We start from the raw sequence: 22,392 nt of genomic DNA on the forward strand, positions 1-22,392 counted from the left end.
CGATAGTTGGAGGCTTACTGTGTTAACTAGCTTGAGTGTGACAGTAAATTCTCAGTAAATTCTTAAGAAACATCAGATGAAACATCATGAAATTTATGCATTCAGTCTGCTCATTTTTGCCCCGGAATCCTGTAGGTCAGTCTGGCCATACATCTTTGATATTGTTTAATCTTCAATCTAATTTAATAATCTAAGCAAGATTAAATGAGAGGTAAAAAAAAAACAACAACTAAAAAACCCAAACTGTTTATTCTGTGGCAAATTATATTTTTAAAAAATGTAAACATTTTCCAGCAAAGGTGGGCCCCGTGACTTTCAAACATTTCTGGAAACACTCCGCCCCGACAGCTCTTCGGCGTCATGAAACGAACGTCCCTCTGTTATCGCGTTGTTTGGACACAGCTGACCGCTGTCTGCTAGGAGAAATAAACCAGGCTAGACTAGCAGCACGGACAGTTCACAGCCCAGAGAGCAGGGGTATAGTCTGCGTAAACTCAGCAGAACCGCGGAGACAGGACCGGAGCGAGTCTTTCTACCGGCAATGCAAACGCTGAGCGTCGCAGCTAGCTAACGTTAGCACTGTCCCGACAGACGGGGGACTGAGCCCGATGGCAAAACCGGAGCAACGTTAGTGGAAAGGCGACATAAACAGGGGACGGCTAGCTTAGTTTCAATGTTATTGTTAATTAAAAGCCACATATGGTCACAATGTCCTGCTCTGGCAACCTGGTTTGGGATGTAAATAAACGCTTAATTGGATACAGCGAGCCTAACACCATCAGGACCAACTATTTAGGTAAGAACAAAACAAGCGTCGTTGATGCTAGCGGTTACGTAGACGGGATTACAAGAAAATGCATAATTTCATCATTGTCTTTAACAGACAACTCCTTTGCAGGCTGTGATCAGATGAACTGACAGCTAAACCCAACATGGCTGTGCCCCAAGCCTCCGAGCTTTCTTCTTAATGACAGAGAGCTGCTGCTCCTTCTTGCAAAGTCAGAGCCGTCCAGAGTAACCGCATGTAAATTTAATTTACTTCTGTAAAAGAAGAGATGCGAGAGTCCAGGGCTAATGCACTGGGTAGATGGGATTAAGTGTTATGTATAACCCATAATTGTGCAGCTCTGCGCGGTTATAGCTAGAACAACATCATATTTATATCCTCTTTAAGAGATTAAACTAGTTTGCGCACGAATTGTAGCACAGATGTGGTTTCTGTGCATTCACAGATTTTTGTGCAGAGAGGTGATATACAGCAAAACAACCATCTGCAGGCAACATTACCTTATACTTATTTAACTGAACTCTGAGGTGTAGCTCTGAAATGATAAAATAAATAATTAAATAATTATAATAATGGAGCAAAACCAGGGATAAATCGTGTAATGCTTTTATGAAGGCTTAAAGCATTGTAAAGTGCCTTCAGTTTAGCAGGAATTTTTGACAATAGAAAGGAAATCATTCACAACAAAGAGTTCAAATTCTCAACAATTAAAAAATTACTCACAGCAATAAACACTGATCAGCCACAGAATTAAGACAATTGAAGAAAAAAAACATGTACACAATTCAAACCTCTAATAGAAACAGTGATATCTGGTGTCAGTAAACTTGTACAACACTGCAAAGCATTGAACTAGTCTCACCAGATCATGATATATTGACATTGATTATTTGTCCTACCAGGTATAAACAAGACCGTTTGTCAATATATTGTGTTCCTTGAGTGATTCATAGCCTGTGTTTCATCGTGGAAAGATGCCATGTGGTTTAAGTCCAAGTCTTGTATCCAAACTGGAAATAATCTTAATAACCTTAAAGAACAGCACAACATGCAGTGCAGTAATAGATCTTAGTAATGGCAAACCTAATGACTTTTAAAATACATTATATGAACTGCATTCCATTTTTCATTAATTAGAATTTTTTTTAAAAAAGTATCACGGTGCTGTACTGTGTTGAAATTGTCACAGAAGTAGAAAACATGTTAAATTATTTGTCCCACAACCTTTAAAAAGATTTATACAGTTCTGTTTTTTTTTTATTAATGCACTATGATCCAGGCCAACGCTATAACACAGATTTTTCCTGTGGATATAGTTCTCACTGGAGAAACGTCTGGATGTAAATCAGTCTTTTTTTGCTCTGTATTGGCTGTGAGAGAACAGCATGTAAGAAGAGCAGGGTCCGCAGAGTAAACAGAGGAGAGTACTGCCGGCACAGGCAGAAAGGTTTATAAGACTTGTCTGCAGTGTGTCCTGTCAAAAAGTCAGCACCTGACAGTGGCTGTATGAAGATTTACAAGCCTGTAGAGGTGGGGCAGGGGCCGCTGAGGTTTAGTCAGTGCTGTATTTAGCTTGACTGAGATATGCTTTGAGCTGTTGTTGTGTATGGGTAGAGGATACATGCAGTGGTGTGTGGGTCAGAGCTCTTGTAAGTTATATTTAGTTCTATGAAGGGGGGTGACAAGAAGTGGTCTGTATTACATTCCAACGCAGAAACTTCCGGGAAGGTCAAGGAAAATTGCATTTACTCATTGCAATATACATTTAATCATTTAGTAGATGCTGTAGGACTTTAAATGAAAGATGAAGGAGTTATTATTGACATTGGGGGCAGTTTTACAAGGTGATGGGAGACTCAGAAACTCAGATGAGGAAGGAGCAAAACAAAAACAAGACAGTAGAGACAGACATGTAGAAAAACAACATTGACGTGGATGCATGGTTAAACCAGAAACAAAACAACAAAATGCATTTATTTGGCATGTCTGAGTTTTATTTTAGTGTATATCTGGCCAAATACAGGCTATGTGTTGTCACATTGGAATACAATTCATCAGTGAATCTATTAGTTAAAATTAATCTAACTGTTTTGATATCAGATAATTTTGATAAATGTCAAACATTTGGCGGTTCAAACTTTTCCAGTCCAAACATATTTGCTGCTTTTGTTTGTTTTACACTCTTATAAATTGATTATTGCTCTGGGAAAGTGTCATGAGCATTTTAATCAGAATTAATGGATTTATCCACAAAAAAGCAGATTCACTGATAGTGAAAATAATCATTTGTTGCAGTGTGACATTACATAGCCTCTGCAACAATATTCACATTCCCATCTTCATCTAACATGTCTACAGTCCCGCCAGTAAGTTAGTAAATAGTATATTTGTTGTAATTAACTTTTTAAACGAGAAGTGTCAAGCACATTATACACAAGACATTACAACACAACATGTAATAATAGATGGACACATCAAAAGGGAAACGTCTTGTGGGAGCAGTCTGATTATAAGTGAAAAATTATTTATTATTATTTTTAGAATATTAGGCCAAAACTTTAATATGTGGCTTTAATATTAGTCCTTGTGATCTGGAGCTTCAGAAGAGGCCATGACTGTGAATTACATGAACCACTCTGAATTCAGGCCTCCAGTGGCAGAGAACAATCCCTGCAGCGCTACTAAAACCTGCCAGAGCAAGTTGGATATAAGGCACCTGGCAGCAGAAGAGACCTGTCTGCCCACAAGGCAAAGCTAGAGCAACTCTTACTGCAGCTTTTGCAACTGATCTGTGTTTGATTAATCATTCAGAAAAGAAAAACTACATTAACCACACGGAATGAAGAAAGATGGCTTCTTCAGCCGATCATTTAAAGGAGTAAAAGATCTTTAGCAGGGTGAACACGTGTGCAGTGAAGAACATTTATCACCCCTGTCTCACAGAGGACACTGTCGCTGTGTCCCAGTCCGAATGTATTTGTTTTGTCCCATACTAATCATAACAGTATCAGTACAGTAGCAGTTAGTATACAAGAAATCATCACACTTAACCATTTTACATTGACAGGAGATTGTTGGGCATCAGTCAGACTGTGACTTTAAAATGCCAGCAAAATGTTTTGGTTTTTTTTTTTTCAAATATGTAATATTTAATATTGCATTGCAGCTGCCTATTGTCAACAGCACATTCAGTATATTTTTTTTAATCTGCCCTTTGATCACTTCACATTGTGACCACACTATACCACAAAACCTGCTTAGAATTAGTGCGTGGCATGGATTTGGGACACAGACTTAAAAGGGATGAAAACTATTACAAATATTTTACAATTACTGAACATTAAAACTTCTAGCTATTCATTTTCCACTTTGTTTTGTTTTCCTTCCCTCTTAGTCAATTACTAGTTTAGTCAGTCGTTCGAAAAACAATTTGCAACTATTTTGATAGCTGAATAATTTTTAATGTTGGCTTTCATATATAATGATTTCTCGTTTTCTCTGTTTTATATCAAATTAAAGTGAATATGTTTGGTGTTTGGACAAAACAAGACATTGGACTGTGAGAAACTGGGATGGACACCACAGTTTCAGGTTGAACTTAGAGTAGAGCTGAACGATTTATCGCTTTCTGATCGAAATTGCAATTTCAGACAACGCGATCATGTGCAGTGCTCCTGACCCAGGATTTGTCGTATCAACTTTTTTACACATGCATGCAGTCTCCCTACCTGCCAAGTTCACCAATCAGAAGCGGCATGCTGCTCGTGGACAGGTCAGGCTAACGCAATCAGTGTAACCTGCTGCACCTGCTCCTTAATTTCTGAAATGGCTTCAGCTGGACCAGAAGCGGAGTTGCGGGATTTAATCCCCAATAAAAACAGCACGTTGGTCATTTGGGAGTATTTCGGGTTTGAGGCTGCAGACCTGCACCAGAAACAGGTACTGTGCAAAAAAAAAACTGTCGCGCTAAAGTTGCAACATCCAGCGGAAACGCAACCAATTTATACCGGCACTTGAAAAATCACCACAGGCATCTGCATGACGGAAAAGTCCGGTGAAAAGCCTAGAAAAAAAACTGCCATTGTTCAAAGACTAAATAGAATGTACATGCATGTTTCTGAAATACGTTTCAAATCAATTCTTAACTTTAGTTTTCATTCTTGCGTTTGAGTAATGGTATTTGCACTGAAGCTTGATTTGAAGAAAAATCGTGAATCAAATCGAAATCTGCCAGAAATGAGATCTTTTCCTAAAATCGTTCAGCCCTAACTTAGAGCCAGTCCGTCAGTCGCAGAGAGCGCAATTAAATGCTCGCTGCTGTCCTGGTTATGATTGGCGTTTAAGTATCATCCTGGTTCTGTGCATCCTGGCTTCAGAAACCCGAATAAGGCCTTATCCTGGAAATTGGAGCTGTCTGATAGAAACCAGGATACTGTGACATGTAAACACCTAATCATTCTTTGTTTGTACAGAACGTAGTGGCTGAAGTGGTGCGAAGCAAAGACTGTGAACAGATGATCAGAAACCTGGTTACTGTTAGAATCATGTAAAGATGGAGACTAATTACTAAGTTTCTCTTGCTCCCATTTCAACACCGTGTCCTGAACATGATCAAACACCGGGTTGAGACTTGAAACCAGGACACTGTTGCACTTGATGTTTAACTTCCTTTAATGCCAGTTGGTTGGGTATAGTTTCCCACAGGTCTTCATTATTACTTGTTCAGATGAAGAAAGAAATCCAAAAATCATCGTGACTTACAGAAGTTATACCGTCATCCTGAATCGAATTCATTCACAGTGAATGCGAGATCAGCATATAGTTGTTTTTCTGCACAATTGAGTCACTGTCACTAACTTGTGTGTTTTATGGTCTGATGTTCTACAGAGAAAATATTTATCTCTCATCATGAAATGGCAGAAAGATGTCCACTAAATGAACCTGAAATCAAATCTTACTAATCGTTACTAATAGCACTTTATGACCTCTTTGGTATGAACTGTTGCACAAAGTACAGAAGTAAAAAGTACAGTTTTTTTTTAAAATTAAATTATATTTTTCTTTTTTAAATATATAATTGAGTGAAAGTGAGGAAATACTGAAAAGATATGCGATCTGTGACATTTTATACTAGGACGTAGTCTTATAGATGGATAGAAAGGTGTCAAACATGATACCCGAAAAGCTATAAAACATGACATGACGCTCTTTCACAACTTGCACTTTTCTCTCTTCACAGGTAGAAGAGAATTTGTCCAGAGGCTTAAACTTGAAGCGACGCTGAATGTACATGATGGCTGTGTAAGTGCCCCATATATCTGTGGATCTGCTCTTATAACAGTGCTAAAGCTCGAACTTACTCTGTGACCTCATAATAATGTCACCAGTTCAGACGTCAGAGGTTGTAAATAGACCTTCGAAAGAGTATATCGATTGAGCTTGGGCCAATGAGGCTCCCTTAGATGAGGTGCCCTGGACCTCCACAACATCACCTCACATGTCAGAGGTGAATGAGTTGAGTCTCTGATGTCTCTGGAGTTTCCTGCTCTGGAGATGCTTTAAGTCGGCGTGCAAGAACGGGGCCTTGGGAAAGCTGTGCTTGACTCATTGGTTGCGTATGTCTCATTTGATTTGACAGATGAGAAATGAATTCAGTCAAGTCTTAGGTACGTCAGTCAGAACCTTACTTAATCTATCAATGAGCAAAATGTGGGAGTCTCACCCATCCTGAGTGTATCGTCACTGCAGCAGAGTAATTCTGTGTCGGTGATGAGCATCGGTGTTGTAATGCAACACTGAACGAGGCTTCGCAAGCAGATGTTGATGAAATACTGATCCGCAGAGTGACATCGAAACAGCAGAGCGGATGATCTGCACCCTGTTCTACTTTAGAACCTCTGATGGATTACGGTCAAGTAAACTGTGACCACAATTTGACGGTAGTTTTAGTTAATTAAATGTTAATGAACGTGGTTGGACTCGAACAACACATGAATTTTCTTGTTGATTACACCTCTAGCTTTGAATTGATCGTTTAGACCTGTTGCACCCAGCCTTTTTCTGCTCGTAACCCTTTGTCACAATGTACATGTTTAAATCCACATTAAATGTACTTTATGGAGGAAAATTTAGCATTTCTCTTTTTACGCCCTTGACAATATCTCTCAACCCCCTAGATTCATTTTGTGACCTCTCATTGGGTGTCCTGGCAATGGTTTAGCCTAAGTAAAACACAAGAAGATTGTGAAAAAGTGATGTCCTCAAATTGTTTATTTAGATAAAATGAAGAAAGCTGAAAGAAAATTTTTAGTTTCATAAGTTACTTAAGGAATTGATTGTCAAAATAGCTGTTAATTAATTTTCTGTCAGTCAGCGATTTGATTAAGCAACGGTTACAAGTGTTTCAGTTTGCATGTAAACTGCAGTGTAAATATTTCTGTCTTCTCTGACTCGAGGCTGTTATCCCTCCGCAGGTCAACACTATATCCTGGAACGACACAGGAGAATACATCCTGTCGGGGTCAGACGATACCTTTTTGGTTATTACGAACCCGTACAACAAGAAGGTAGGTCTAAACTAAGTTATACAGTGTTCCACTTTAAATATCTGATTTTATTTATGTAGGAACAACATAAATAGAAAAGAATTGCTGTCTATGAGTAAACAATAAGTGTACAGTGGAAACAGTGGTCATTTTTCACAGCTTAATTTGGCACTTGACCACTAGTATCTCAGTTATATTGGAAGCACTGGGGGTCTTTTTCTAAAAAGTTGAAATGTGTTGTTTTTGTTAATTAATTAATTTATTTTTTTGGGTACTATGTAGAAAAACCAAAATTTCAAACCCCGAACCTACTAACACATGCTCTCAGTTGCCTTAGCAGACACTAAAGGGACAAATGGTGCTTGTTTATTTCTCGGATGTAACTGTTATGTGGGTGATTTGTACATCCAGTGTTGTATGTTCCATTATAAGGGTTGAAATGGATATTGCTGTATTTGTTTCCCTCAAAGCAAATTCACAGATAATGGCAGGTTACAAAAGAAGTGGAAGAATGACCTCATGTCTTGAACATTTCGGTGGTGCTCCAGTAATTGTTTCATGCTGAAGAACACATGGAGCACCTACCTTTTTTCTGAATTTGTTTTGGGGGAAAACAGACACATTGCAGCTAAAATCAGAGCATAAGTATTTCCCCTCCATGGATATGTGTAGGTCAGGCTCAAGTTCTGGGAGGATGGTGTAGTTTTTACATTCATGAATTGCTTTCTTCGTTCGTCTCCTGGCAGACCTTCCCTGTAAACAGCCATGTGTTTTTTGCTTTGCGTCTTCAGGTCAAGAAATCCATACGTTCAGGTCATCGGGCAAATATCTTCAGCGCAAAGTTCATGCCCCACACCAATGATCAGGAGATCATCTCCTGCTCCGGAGACGGCATCATCTACTACACTCATACCGAGAAGAGTCCTGAGTACAACAGGCAGTGTCAGTTCACCTGCCATTATGGCACAGCTTATGAGGTACTGAACCAGAGCAACGTTAGTCAGCATATCACAGAACCTGTGTAGAAATAACATATCTCTCACTCACATCTTCTGCCTTCTGTTTGTTTGTTTTTTTTTCCTGCTTTGCCAGATTATGACAGTACCAAATGACCCCTACACGTTTCTGTCATGTGGGGAGGACGGCACAGTGCGATGGTTTGATCTTCGCACAAAGACGAGCTGCACTAAAGAAGACTGCAAAGATGTACGGTGATATTTCTTTTCTTCTTCTGATGTTGTGGTTGGGGTCTCTTTATCACTAATATATGTTTACTTGTTAACTGGAGAATACATTTGTTATTGTTTGTAAAAACAGGCACATTGCAGATGAAAATATTTGGTTTGTTACAGGTGATTGGCTGTAATTTTTAGCAATAAAATAAAGTTTATAATAGTAGGTCATAAATAACTTTGATTGCTTGAATTACTTAATTTTGTTTTTTTTTTTGTTTGTTTTTTTCTAAAATCCAAAATTTGTCTAATTTCAGATAAAATGAGCCAGGATTCATACGAATGTAATTTTTTGTCAACATGTTTCTGAACTAAGTTCTTGCTGTATCCTTTTGTTTATTTCATTTTATCTTTTGTATTTTTGATTGATAGCTGGAGTTGATTTTGAAGATTTCATCTGCCCCATTTTTGCAATGTGTTTATCCTCCGCACTGCTCTCGTCACAAACAGCTTTCTGTCTCTGGAGTAACTCAGAAAACAGTTTTCTTGGCTTCAGGCCAGTCTGCATCAGAGGGAGCTGAGTGGCTGATGGATGGCTGTGTGCGTGTGTGTGTAAGAGGGAGACTGTGCCATCCCAGATTGTGTTGCATCTTCTCGTATTTCATGCTGGAGATCAGTACCTGTGACCTTAAAACTTTCAGTACAGTTTTACCAGACTCTGTTACCTCCCTCTCTTAATTATCCTTCAACATGTCAGTGTTACTTGTGAACCGCTCACAGCTGGAAAAATATAATTCTGAAGTGAAGATCATTTTTCTGAATTGCGCAGATAGACTTAACTGTTGCAACTGCAGCATGTCTATTCTTACATATACTCTCTGTTGGCAGTTTATTAGGTACATCTAGCTAAAAATAATCTAGTCTAATACAACAGCCCTGCAATAAATCCTCCGTCATGAAGGTTATAATGTTTTTATTGAAACTGTTTTAGAGAGGTGTTCATTCGACTGCATGGTCATTTTGGAGGATGAAGATTGTGCTGCTGTTAAATTGTGTTGCATTATACTGAGAAGTGTTTCTTTGATACACCCACATTGAAAACATCAGAAACACTTCTCTGTATAAATATCAGTTCAGCATTACCTAAAACAAAAACTGAACATTATAAACTTCATGAAGGGAGGATTTACAGCAGGACTGTTGTATTGGATTTAATTAAATTTATCTGGATGCACCTCTGTATTTTGATTATTTGTTAATAATCAAAGGTACAGCTAATCATCAAGGTACAGCTTTTAGCATTACCGAGAAGAAATATGTTGGCTTTATATGTTAGTTCTTCACCACATTGCGTTTGCTTTGGTTTCAGGACATCCTGATAAACTGTCGGAGAGCAGCGACCTCTATATCCATTTCTCCACTGGTGCCGTATTATCTGGCCGTGGGCTGCTCTGACAGCTCAGTGCGAATCTACGACAGACGCATGTTGGGCACTAGAGCGACAGGTAAACCTTCCTGTAATACTTTAAAATTCCTAAATCACTGCAGATGTTCGTGAGAGAGAAAAAGGAGCTTCACATATTAATAAAAGACAATGTGCGTTAAACTTCACCTTTATTTTGATTTTGTTGGCAGAGTGTCTTCACACTGTGCCTTTGCAGCTATCAGCAGTTATTAATAAGTCAAGGTGACAGATGAAGGTAATGAGGCAGACCTGGAGGGATTCTCTCTGGGTTTTTGGTCCCATCCCGCTGTGCTGTGCCTGGACTCCTGTGGGAGCTGTCTATTGTTAGATGTGTACATGAATATGACATTATCCTCTTCCTCTGAAATGCTTCTTACAGCTAGAATAGAGTATAAACTTTATTTATAGAGCATCAGTCGTATACAAAATGCAGCTAAAGCTCAAGTTTTCTGGGATGTGGAGCTAAAAAACTGAACGCTACTTCTCCAGACCTGGTGCAGATGATCTTAGATGTCTTGATGGTTCATAACACAGCAGCGTGTGTGTGTGTGTGTATGGATGTATGGATGTATGGATGTGCCTTTGAAGTGTCCTCAAGTGTGTCTGAATGAGCTGGATGGTGCTTGTGTTTTAAAGCCTCGTGGTGAGTTCAGCTCTGTCGAGATACCAGCTTTAAAAAAAAGCATCTATTGTTGCTGATATCTTCACTTTCAGAGGCAAAGAATGCTGTCAACCTTTGTGAGGAACTTAGTTTTGAGGATAGCAGCATTAGGAGCAGTCAAAGGCATGTTTATGAGTACTGTAAGAATCCCATCAATCCAGCTGGCACTGTAAAGCTCTTTCTCATCCTCAGGAAACTACATGGGCCGGGGGACGACGGGCATGTGCGTTCGTTTTGTTCCTGCTCACCTGTCCAACAAGTCGTGCAGGGTGACGTCTCTCTGTTACAGCGAGGATGGTCAGGAGGTGCTGGTCAGCTACTCCTCCGATTATATCTACCTGTTCGATCCCAAAGATGACCAGGCCCGAGAGCTAAAGGGCCCGTCTGAGGAGAGAAGGGAGGAGGTGAGGGCACAGGAAGACTCGAGTCACGCGGATCTCGTAACATCACATGTCACATGAGTCCTGACAGGAACTGTGTGTTTTTAACCACGCGAGCAGCCTGGCTCTGCGGATGGTAATTTTAGATCTGTTTCACTGGAATATCTCAACAACTATTGGAGGGATAGCCATGAAATTTTATACGAACACCCGTGGTGCCCAGAGGATTAATCCTAATGACTAATGGCAGGTGACTGATGAGGTTGACACTTTTTGAGTGAAGTGTCTCAGCAACTATTTGAATAATTATAATCACTTTGATTCCCTGACTTTAAGTTTTATCTGAGTTTAGTGTGCTAGCATGCTAATATTTGCTAATATTTAATTTCATGTGAATCCGTTCAGTAAATGATGATTCAGTTTGGACCAAAGCCCTGGATTGAGCAACACTACCATCCCAAGAGCTATGCAGCTAGCCTGGCTAAAAACATAGTGATCCATGCCCAAGACATCCATCACGTTCTGAGAATCTGAGGTTACATCTTCAAATCTCTTTACAAAAATCCTTTGCTCAACCCAAAAATATTCAATTTGATATGGTATGAAACAAAGAAAACCAACAAATTGAGAGGCCGGAACTAGAAACACTTGAGGTTTCTAGTTCCAATTTGCAGACAGGCTGCACTGTCCCCTCCAGATGAGGACTGTTTGAGCAGGTAGAGCCTCTATCCTTAAACAGTGATGCCTGCTGTCCCATATGCTCCACATTAAAATCATAAAACCTTGCGTAGCTCAGAGGCTGAAGCTGTTCCTAACTCTTACTACTTGTATGTGTACCGTAAAAGATAAACATAAGCACATGTGGTCACTCAAAGTCTTCCATGCAGACAGTGATGATTTTATTTGGGGGGGGTGGAAAGGATTGTTCGTTGTAAACAAAGCAGACCTTGTTGTTGCTGTCTGCTTCTCTGAGAGCACTGCAGATATCAGTGCTAAATCTGTACTGGCTGATGCAGTGCAGTGAGGGGAGTAAATGACCCTGAAAAACCAAGACAAGGAGGATGGAGGAGAGGGGAAGAAATACAGTGATAAAGAAAGAAAAACATGATGGAATTATTAGCAAAATCAAATCTCAAACATGAGTGCTTTTCTTCTTGGTTGAATACTTAGTTTGGAAGTCAGATAAATGAACAACCTGAAAAGCTGGACCTCAGATAAACTGAAGTGCGAGCACTCGGCCTCACGTGTGACTGAATGTGCTGGATCATGGTGCCAGTGTTTCAAAGCCTTGTGGCGAGTTCAGCTGTGTCGAGATGCAACCACTACACACATTCCTTTCCAAATACAGCGATCGACACAGGCAGTGTTCCTCTATCCTCCAAAATAGTTCAGGCTGAGGGGGGTGGGGGGTTGGTCAGCCAAGTAAAGGCTCTTTACCCTTCCCTCCCTTTCCTCCACCTGTGACACAATTTGTTCAGGGTCCCTTTCTCTCTCGTTTATTCTGCTATCTCTTTCATCCTCTGCCCCTTTTCACCACCTTCAGCCCATGTCCAGACCTGATGACATTTCCTAAGTAAAGCAGTTGATAGTCCCTGCTCTAAGACCCCCCTTTTCTATTTCTGGCTCTCGGCCTGTTGCCCTGCAGAGAGGGCCAGGGGACTGGAAAGTGAAGGCAACCTCAGTCGTGCAGCCAAAGGGGAGGGGGCACTTTAAAGAGGACACTGACAGAGACGAGCAGTGTTTTGCTTTGGCAGCGGAGCTATTTTTGACCATGCTTTGACTGACAAACTGCAAATCTTTCCGTGGGTGCGTGTGTGTGTGTGTGTTTCCACAGCTGAGGCAGCCCCCAGTGAAGCGCCTCCGTCTACGAGGTGACTGGTCTGACACTGGACCCCGAGCTCGTCCTGAGAGTGAGAGAGAGAGAGATGGTAAGATCACAGTACCGCAGCTGACATGTATGAGCTCCTGCTTGTTTAGTTTAAAGCAGAAGTCTGAAATTACTGATATGGCCCCTGAGACAATTTCATAAGGCCTCCTAAGTGTTAAGAATTTATTGTTAAATCTGGCCCTTAGATTTTTGGAGTCGTGTTTCCAGTATTCACAATGTTTTGTCTTGGTCTCAAGTCTCCACCAGCTCTTAATCCAAATATCTGTTTACTGTGTCGTCCAAATGTTGCAGCATCCTCCTACTTGAAATTGCATTTTTTTTTTTTTTTTTTTTTTTTTTTTTTAAACTAGTGTGTATAGTTAACACCATCTTTTTCCTTCACTCCTGTAGGGGAACAGAGTCCAAATGTATCTCTGATGCAACGCATGTCCGACATGTTGTCTCGTTGGTTTGAAGAAGCCAGCGAAGCTCAGAGCAGCAGAGGAACCCGACCACAGGCGCGACCCAGAGGTGAGGCTTCAGCTGGGACTGACACACTGTACTTTCAGTCTTAGTCAGTGAATAATCAATGAATCGTTTAAATCATTTTTTCTATCAAAAACATTCATATATTTCATCCTCTCAGCTGTGAGCATTTGCTGCTTTTCTTTAACTTATTTGACAGTAAATTGAACATGTTGTGGTTTTCGGCTGTAGGGCTTTATGAAACTATTCTCTTACAATCTTTCTAGACAGAAAGGTAAATCGGGAAAATAATTGGCAGATTAATCAATTGCAAAATAATAATTAGTTGCAGCCCTGATGTAATATGCTATAAACTGTGCCAGGGAGCAGGTTGGAGCAGGTTGAGTACTAAATGTTTCAGGATTCTTCATAGGAGAGATAAAGGCAGATGATCAAATTAGATTGTAGTCAAATTAACTACTTGTTTATTAGGTCTATGTGTCATGACCATGACTAGCGCAGCTTCACCTGCTTCCATTGTGCATGGAGAAGGGGAAAAGTCTGTAAAGTCTGACTTTTTGTGTCAGATTTTATTCAAGCTTAGTGTGCTTACAATTCATTAGTCCATCTTGCTAAGACTTGCTAAGCAGCCCTGGCTGATGGTTCAGCTAAAAGAAAAGTGTGTATGTGACCAACAGTGCTGAGTACAGTCTTAGTCAACACCAAATATCTGTCAATGTTCTTGTTGTCAGGAACCGCTGCCCGCCCAGAGGGTGCGTCAAATCCTCCAGCTGCCCCTGCAGGAGACTCCAGTCAGGAGTCCAGTGCCCCCGAGAGGCCTGTGGGGACAGACACTCCAGAGGTACCTGCTGGTCCTGCTGCTGCCGCCGACGCCGCCCCCATGCCTAAATCCACTTCCTCTTCCTCCTCAGGGTCATCATCAACAGTCACAGCACCTCCTCCTTCCAGCTCCTCATCAGTGGAGAGTTCAGCCCCTTCCTCCTCTCCCCTCACCTCCTCTCCTGACTCAGAGCAGAGGAGTCAGGCTGACACGACCGGGACCCCAACGCCGACGGCCACGCCCACCTCAGAACCTGCACTCTCTGGTAAAAACACAGTCTGTCTTTGGCACAGTGTATATGTTTTCTTTTCTGTTTAGTATGTGGAGGGTGAACTCAGTGGACCCTGTGTATGAATGTGTGTATTTCTTGGAGCCACTCCACTCGAGCAGCAGCCTCACTTCACTCTTTTCTCCTTTCAGCATCCTCTTGTCCTCCTCCCCTTCCTTGTTGTTGTTTTTTTTTGTTTTTTTTTTTGTGCCTGACTCTCTCTCTGCTCGTCACATCCTCCTCCCCTCCTCAAGTCTTCTAATCGTGCATTCACTCTCCCTCTCTTCCTCTGCCTCTTTGTCAGAGTACGGTCCTCACCGGCTGCCCATAAGTTTAGTGTGTAGACGTTTGCAGAGGTTACTTCGGCTGGCCGACCCCCCAGGACAGGGTCAGCGAGCGGCCCCTTCTTCCTCCTCTGCAGCCCCTGAGAGACAGTCACAAAGAGCTGCTACCTCTGCTGCTGCTGCTGAGACGCAACCCTGTACAGGTTACCCTCCCCTCCGAGCTCCCCACCCCCGCAGCACCCCACCCTCCATACACGGGCTGTTCGCCTGGGCCCCCCCCCCCCCCCCCCCTGCCCTCGCCATCCAACCCTTCCCTGCTATGTAGGCAAAGCAGACATGTCTGTTTGTAGAGACAGTCAGGCTCCACAGAGACCCGGTCTTGCCAGAACTGACCACTAATCCCACAGTGATCCTCTTTCCATATTCCAATAATGCACCTTGTACTTATTAACCTCTGCAGCTGCCACTGTACCTGCTCTCCTATGTTTGCTCAGCCCCTCACTCACTGACGCTCTCACTCCATCACTCCACTTGCTGCTTGAGTTTTCACCTGCAAACTCTCTTGCTGGAGTGGCACCAGCCGCAGTTTGAAGTTGTGCTTTGGCATCCTCATGGCTCGTATGGTTGTTCACACACAACACAGGACTTGATTCACTTTGGTTTGATCTCACTTCAACCTGAGAATCATAACTAAAGCCCTTTTTAGACATGGATCTCGTATGTGTTTACCTGTCTGTTAAAGTGATGACGTGACAGAAACTCCAAAGAAAGAGCCACAATGCTTGCCCAGTACTTTTATTGGCATAAAATTTCTTTTGCAGGTGGAGCCTCAATTAATGAGCATTGTGAGGTTGAGGGATGCTCACCGCCACTTCTCAAAGTGAATCCACTTGTACGACTTTCATCATTTACTAGAGACCAAATTCAGCTGCCTTATTTTTTTCATGTCCGACAGTGCACAGGCATAGAATGACAAGATGTTAGGCTGGGACTCTAATTTAAATCCTAATTGCAGCAGTGCTGGTATGAGGATTTTTGTGATACACCACAAATGGAGAAACAGTCGCCCCAGTGACTCATTCACAGTGTTTCCTGGTTTTAAAAACTGCAGGAAATGATAATGAAGTGATACGTCTATTACATAAGAAGAGAAGTCTCTGCTTCTCTCTGGGTGTTTTAACGAGTGCTGCTCGATGACAGCATTAAATTCAAACCGGTGTTGAATGTGTTACTGAAATGCTACCAGGTCTGACATAGTTGGTGTTTTTACGTGAAAGTGACTCAGGCACTTATTTGGACATGAGATTGAAGTGTAAAATTGCCATCGCGCTCATGAAATGAGCTCTTCTGTCCGAAAGGGGCTTTAGTGGACACATTGTTTACTCACTCACTCACAGAATAAAGAGTCATTCCTTGTTTGTATGTGTTTAAGTTAAAACCAGGCCTCACAGAGGAAGAGCAGAGAATAGTTTTGTTTACTAATTTATTCTAATGTAAAAAATACGTTGCGGACTGTTTGGAGCAAGCAGAATTTTATGACAAGGTTTATATTTGCTGTCGTATTGTTATCTTTCATCATAGAATAAGAAAATCTTGATGGTTGTGGTTTCTCAGCTTATATAACATCACAGGAATAAAACATTCATTAGTAGTAGTAAGCATGTTTGATTTTGGTTCGGATTTACTAATCTCAGATGCTCAATTTGCGTGTTCAACCTGAAGCTGCACCTGCAGTACGTGAATTGATCCTGATCCTGATATCAGATGAAGCTTTTTTTGTTTCCTTTGGCTGATTTTTACAGCTCCTCCTGCTTGGCCTTGGATTGTTTTTTTGTTTGTTTTTTTTGTTTTTTTTTTAATATTTTGTGACATTGAAGTTTTTAACCCTCGTGCTCATTGACTGTGTGAGCCCTCAGGTTTGACCTGTGTGTCCGATGTTTAGTCGGTCTCATTTGTGTTCCAGATTCCCCCTCGTCTGTGGTAAACAAACAGCTGGGATCCATGACTCTTGATGAACAGCAGGGTGCGTCCTCTCCCCCCACCCTCACCCTGCCTCTTGCTTTGTCTTCTTCACCGTCCCTCAGAAACACTTTTCCCCTTCCTGAACCTCTCCACTGTCTGTCCTCCATTCTTTTCATACTTATACTTTGTCTCTCTATCCACTGCTTCACTTTGCCATAATCTGTCCACATGTACATTCAAGTGCCTGCAGATAGACACAGCACATCTATCTGATCCAAGGTACTGCTACTTGGACTGAAGGATAATAATAATAAAAATAATAATTTTAGAATTGGAATGAGATCACATTTCTTTAAAACAAGTTTCTATTTCAGTGGTATAGATATCCATCATGACTTCCAAACCTGAGATTGAGTTATCTGTTTGTGAGGTGTTTCCACTCACATTAATACAAGGGACCCAAAAATGAAAGTTGACACTTTATAACTCAACATGAAACATGCTTCCCAAACACAGTGCCCCGGTTATTCTTGATATTACACAAATATTCCTGTCATCAGTCTTGATTGGGAAGTAATTTGTTTAAGTAAAAAAAAAAAAATCTCTAACACTTTGTGTGTGTAATGATCCTTCAGGGTCTTTGACTTGTTTGTTCCTGTCTTCTTGCGATGTGTGTCTGTCACAGTGTGTCCACCTTCGTCTGCTCTGTTAATATCTGCTGCATGTTCCCATCTCTGTTCAGCGCTATTAATCAATGGGAAGTGATGCAACAGGCGGTTGCACGTTTCCTGTGTGCTTTTACAAAACGATTACATGCTGTGAACAACAGGAAAAACTGCTCAGTTATAATTTTTCAATTCAAAATGATAAAGTTAAGCAGAACAGCCTGTATTTTTCTGCCATACTCATAAATCCATCTTGTGTTCTTTGCCTGTGTCTTCCTCTCCACTCTCAGGAGGAGCTGAAGCTGCAGGTTCACCTCCTGATGAATCTGTACCTGCACCAGCCACCACCAGCAGCGCTCCCACCTCCTCCAGCACCACGACTGGCGCCGGTCGACCCAGCGCAGCAGAGCCGGTTCTCAGCCTACACTACAGCTCAGAGGGAACCACCACCAGCACCATCAAGCTGGACTTCACTGATGAGTGGTGAGTGATCACCTGAGCAGTGAGGGAGAAAAGTCCACTGAATCTCTGAAATCAGTGTGACGGTCTGTTAGAAATATTGTTGTTCATACACCTTGAATGGATTCAGAAACATGATAATGGACCATCCAGAGGCTGCCTAATAACTAATACTGAGAAGAAACCAAAGTGAAAGTTTACATTAAATATCAGGCATAACTGACCAAAAACTAAACAATAAAAAAGCTCTCTGAATTTTTCTGTGCATGAAAATATATATGTGGCAGATACAGACACAACATCAGCTTTGTACAATGAATTCTTTATTGAGCAGCAATTAAAAACAAATGTAAACCATGTAGCTGAAGCCTTAGAGATATGATGGATTCATTCACTGTTTTCTTTCCTCTGTAGGAGCAGCACCTCCAGCTCTATGGGCAGCGCAGCTCCCAAAACATCTGAGACCGTGCAGAGCAAAGAGAGTCTGTCGACGGAGAGTTCAGTGTCAGAACAAGGTGAGTCGTCTCACTCATCATCATGAAAACTGCCCTGAATCTCACATCGAATAAAATTTAGAGTAAAAGTGCGAGTAAAAACCTGTTTAACATGAGACAAACTGCATCACTGATGACAGTGGTTGGTTGTGGTCAGAAGTGGACAATTTTTTCCTTTTTTAAAAATTTTTTTTTTTTAAATACACCTTTTTCCTCATATAAAGTTCAGTATATGAAAAATCTTAACAGTGTCATCAAGTGTCACACTGGGAAAAGGCAGTACAATACAAGAAGGAAAAATAAAAACAGTAGAAATAGATTAATTAGTGAAAAGAAAAAACTGGGTGAAGCGAAAGGGTAAATCTAGATCAAGATGTGGTAGATGTTAGTGGTTTAAATGGTTTTGACAGCCTTCTTATTTAAGGAGGGTGAGATGGTGGCTGTACAAGTTTTCTTTACCCTCAAAAATACAGTAGTAATTTCTTCCATGTATTAATGTGCGTTTCCCCTCAGCTCCCTCTGACTCCCAGAGGAAGCAGACTTTGCCGGCCGCCTCCACGGAGCTGCCCCCCTGTGACGCCTCCTGCTCCGGTGCCTCCAGCAGCTCGTCTGCAACGGCCCCGGCAGAGGGCTCCTCTGAGGGGGACAGCGTGGTGTCCTCGCCGCTGGAGAAGAGTCAGCCGGAGGGTACACAGGACACGTCAGGAGGCTGCAGGAGAGCGGAACCCACGGCAGAGATGGAGGGCCACTGTGGGAGAGGCCCTCTCCTACCAGAGTGGGAGGGCCAGAGTCAGCCTGCACGGGGCAACCAGGACTCTGATGACAGCGACGATGATCCAATCCTCATCCCATCAGCCAGGCTCAGAGGACAGGGACAGAGGTATGTTAGACAAGATTTTGCTCCTATTTCTTCACATGCTACAAGCAAAAAAACACCCTCATGTGTTTGAATGCAGGTTATTATTTCTTAGATCCAAATGTTGCTCACCTTTATCGGGTGGGTAAACTGATTGGGGTTTTTTTTTGTGATCCCCCTGCCATTGACTGTTTTACTACAAATATAGATTTAATACCAGAGGATCTGCAGTAGGAGATAGGATGATCAGGTAAAGTCTTTCCACTGGCCACTAAAAGCATCTAACCTATCAGGTGTGTGACATGCAGCAAAGCATTAAAACCCAACAGTGTGTAGTATGAAGGTAACGGTTTTCTGTTTGATCATTTCACTCACACACAAAAAAAAAACTAATACACACAGAGCTAACTGTAGTGCATGTGAGTACTGACGCCCACAGACGGTGTGTGCATTTTGAAGATGTTCTACCAAAGAGAGGTGAAAAATGAGCGTGAATGACGAAAGGTGCATGACACCCTGATGGAGAGGAGCCGAACAATGTAAAGCTTTAATTTTCTTTGTTGGACCTTTCTGAAAAAAACGTATCAACATGAACTAGTGTGTGTCTGACTGAATTTGGTGACACCATTGTCTTGTAGCGAACGGACAAAGCTTTGCATAACAGTGTTAATGGCTTAACTTAGTTTTGACACAGCAAGAAGGTGTTTTGCTTTTTTTCGAGTGGCTGCTTCCTGGCTTGGAGTTTGTTTTACAAAGCTTGTTATTGGTTGAAAAGATCGGTCCAGCATAAATTCAACGCATGGAGTTCATAAGCATCAATGACAGCATGAGGTCATCTGTCTTTTCTTGACTTATTGTGTGTTTAACGTTTACATGAGTCTGTTCTTTCTGTGTTTGTCAGACGCTCAGCGGCAGCTCGTATCCAGGAGCTGTTTCGCAGGAGGAAAGAAAGAAGGGAGATGGAGGAGAGCGAGACCCAGAATATCAGGAGGCCCTCAGTCAAAATGGTCTACAAGGGCCACCGCAACTCCAGGACAATGGTAAATCTCAGACTGCATGAGAGTCTCTCAAAGGAAGATGTCAACATTTTGGGGAAAAGGCAGATTACGTTACAGCATGTAACTCCCTGTTTCACAGGCTTGGGCACAGTGTCTTCCTGGACTCTTGTCCTCACTGTTAAGTTAGCAGGTTTGGCCTGTAGTCAGAGACGCTGCATGAAGTTCTGGGCAGATGGTTGTATGGAAATAGTTTGGCAGGAAACTCCTTCTGAAAACACAAATTGTCATTTTGACATTTTCGTTTGTGTATGAATTAAACAAGTAGGACAAGTGTTGATTTGTGAGCTTCAGAGAGACTAAAAGTGGATTTGTGAACTTCAGACAGAGGTTAGCAGTTTGCCTGTCTCTAGTCTTAAATGTGCCAGTCTTCTCATGTATTAATGTACAATCTTGAACTACTCCTTTAACAGTCAGTGGTTTAAAAATTGAAGGTGGTTTTTATTTCTTTTATGTGTAGATAAAGGAGTCGTGTTTCTGGGGCAACAACTTTGTGATGAGCGGCTCAGATTGCGGCCACATCTTCATCTGGGACAGACACACTGCAGAGCACCTTATGCTGCTCGAGGCCGACAACCATGTGGTCAACTGCCTGCAGCCGCACCCCTACGACCCCAGTCAGTCCCACCCCAGATCCTCCCACATGTATCCTTCCATTACCAAGGTGCTGTGACCGTGTTGTTTGCTACATTAATTGGTTCATTTTCTGGTCTGTTTCAGTTCTGGCTTCTTCAGGGATAGACTATGATATCAAAATTTGGTCTCCGCTGGAAGAGTCGCCATCTTTCAACAGAGTCCTCGCAGATGAGGTACGGGAGATCACAGAAATCAGAGAAGAGAGCCGATGGTTTTTGAGTGTTTGTAGAGCTGATTGTATTTTAGTCACATCAGGATCCTGGGTTTCTGTATTTAACACACAGGAGTAATGCACCCAGCTCTTCTTCACCAATAGAAATGATTATTTGTTGTAGCTACCGTTTTGTTTTGGGTTTTTTTTTTTTTTTTTTTTAAATAATGAGCAGTGAAGTACCAGAGGTCCAAGCCTCCTTTCTTACAGCAAACCAGGACTGTCATTAGATTAGTCACTGCCTAATGAAGTTCCTTCATGCTTTTTATTTACACACTTTTTTCCCTCCGGCTTCCTCCTCCTCTTTCAAGGTAATAACTCGGAACGAGCTGATGCTAGAGGAAACGAGAAACACCATCACAGTCCCAGCCTCTTTCATGCTCCGAATGTTGGCCTCCCTTAATCACATCAGATCAGGTACACACATACGTGTTTTTTTTGTTTTTTTTTTTTCAATGCAAATCATTTGAATATTTGTGCCTTTTATGGTACAGACTCTGTTTACTTGCTGTGCTTTTCTCAGGACTTTGTGTGGTGCTCGTTTGTGTCCCCCCCGTCCCTCTCTGTAACATCTGTCATTTCCGTCTTCCAGATCGACTAGAAGGCGATCGCTCTGAAGGTTCGGGCCAAGAAAATGAGGACGAGCAGTAGGCCGCTGGCATTTTATTTTAAGAAAACACAATTTCTTCTTGCTCTATATCACTTGAAAAAAACAAAACAAAACTGAGATTTGTACAAGTATAGTGTAGAATACTTCCTTTTGAAAATCAGTATAATTTCTAGCCCCCCTGTGTTTTTTTTAAGATGACTTTCTTACTGGTGTTTCTGTATGAGGATAAACTACATCTGTGTGAATGCAAAAGAAAAGGACGGCAGTAGATATATATAATAAGTGTGAGAATAATGGTGGGTGGTGCGCAAGGATGTGAAGTGCAATATAATTTTGTTAGGAGAGAGTGAGCCTCGATCAGTGTTAACGTGTGACATTTTGAATTTGTAGCACAAAGCTAAGAAATGTTGATGTGCTGCTCCGGCAGTTACGCATGTGAAACAAGGACTTTGAGTAAAACGAACCTGGAGAATAGTTTTGTTTTGTTGTTGAAGAGAAAAAAAAAAAAACAACAAAGTTGTGGTTCTCCTCAAAGGGTCATGTCACTAAATCAGAATATTTTACAGAATTTGGAGAAAAAAATAAAGCTAAAAAGCATCTCAAAGATGTCTGCAATTTTCTGGAAGATAAAAGCTAATGGTGTCTACTCAACAGTCAAACAAACTGACCCCTGGTCATTATTACTAAATCTCAAGTAATCATAAATCCC

The 22,392-nt window shown here is 41.5% G+C and overlaps 1 protein-coding gene across 4 annotated transcripts; it reads left to right on the top strand.

Moving 5' to 3' along the window:
• The first annotated feature begins 401 nt into the window (after positions 1-401).
• dcaf6 (ddb1 and cul4 associated factor 6) lies at positions 402-22,277 on the top strand. Of its 4 annotated transcripts, none has more exons than XM_041056535.1 (21): positions 403-796; positions 6,027-6,088; positions 7,261-7,353; positions 8,124-8,309; positions 8,425-8,538; positions 9,874-10,009; positions 10,823-11,034; positions 12,845-12,938; positions 13,289-13,408; positions 14,095-14,448; positions 14,756-14,932; positions 16,699-16,758; positions 17,653-17,845; positions 18,236-18,336; positions 18,829-19,195; positions 19,380-19,421; positions 20,073-20,211; positions 20,687-20,843; positions 20,947-21,035; positions 21,385-21,490; positions 21,666-22,277. In XM_041056535.1, the coding sequence occupies exons 1-21, from the start codon at positions 700-702 to the stop codon at positions 21,722-21,724; spliced, it is 2,958 nt and encodes a 985-aa protein (XP_040912469.1). In that variant the 5' UTR covers positions 403-699; the 3' UTR covers positions 21,725-22,277. The 4 variants fall into 4 exon arrangements, with proteins under 4 accessions (XP_040912472.1, XP_040912469.1, XP_040912471.1 ...); XM_041056534.1 differs by having other exon boundaries at positions 404-796; positions 14,756-14,938; XM_041056538.1 differs by lacking the exon at positions 14,756-14,932 and having other exon boundaries at positions 402-796.
• Positions 22,278-22,392: the final 115 nt, after the last annotated feature.

The sequence above is a fragment of the Toxotes jaculatrix genome, chromosome 15 (assembly GCF_017976425.1).
Source record: "Toxotes jaculatrix isolate fToxJac2 chromosome 15, fToxJac2.pri, whole genome shotgun sequence".
Taxonomy (NCBI): Eukaryota; Metazoa; Chordata; class Actinopteri; family Toxotidae; genus Toxotes; species Toxotes jaculatrix.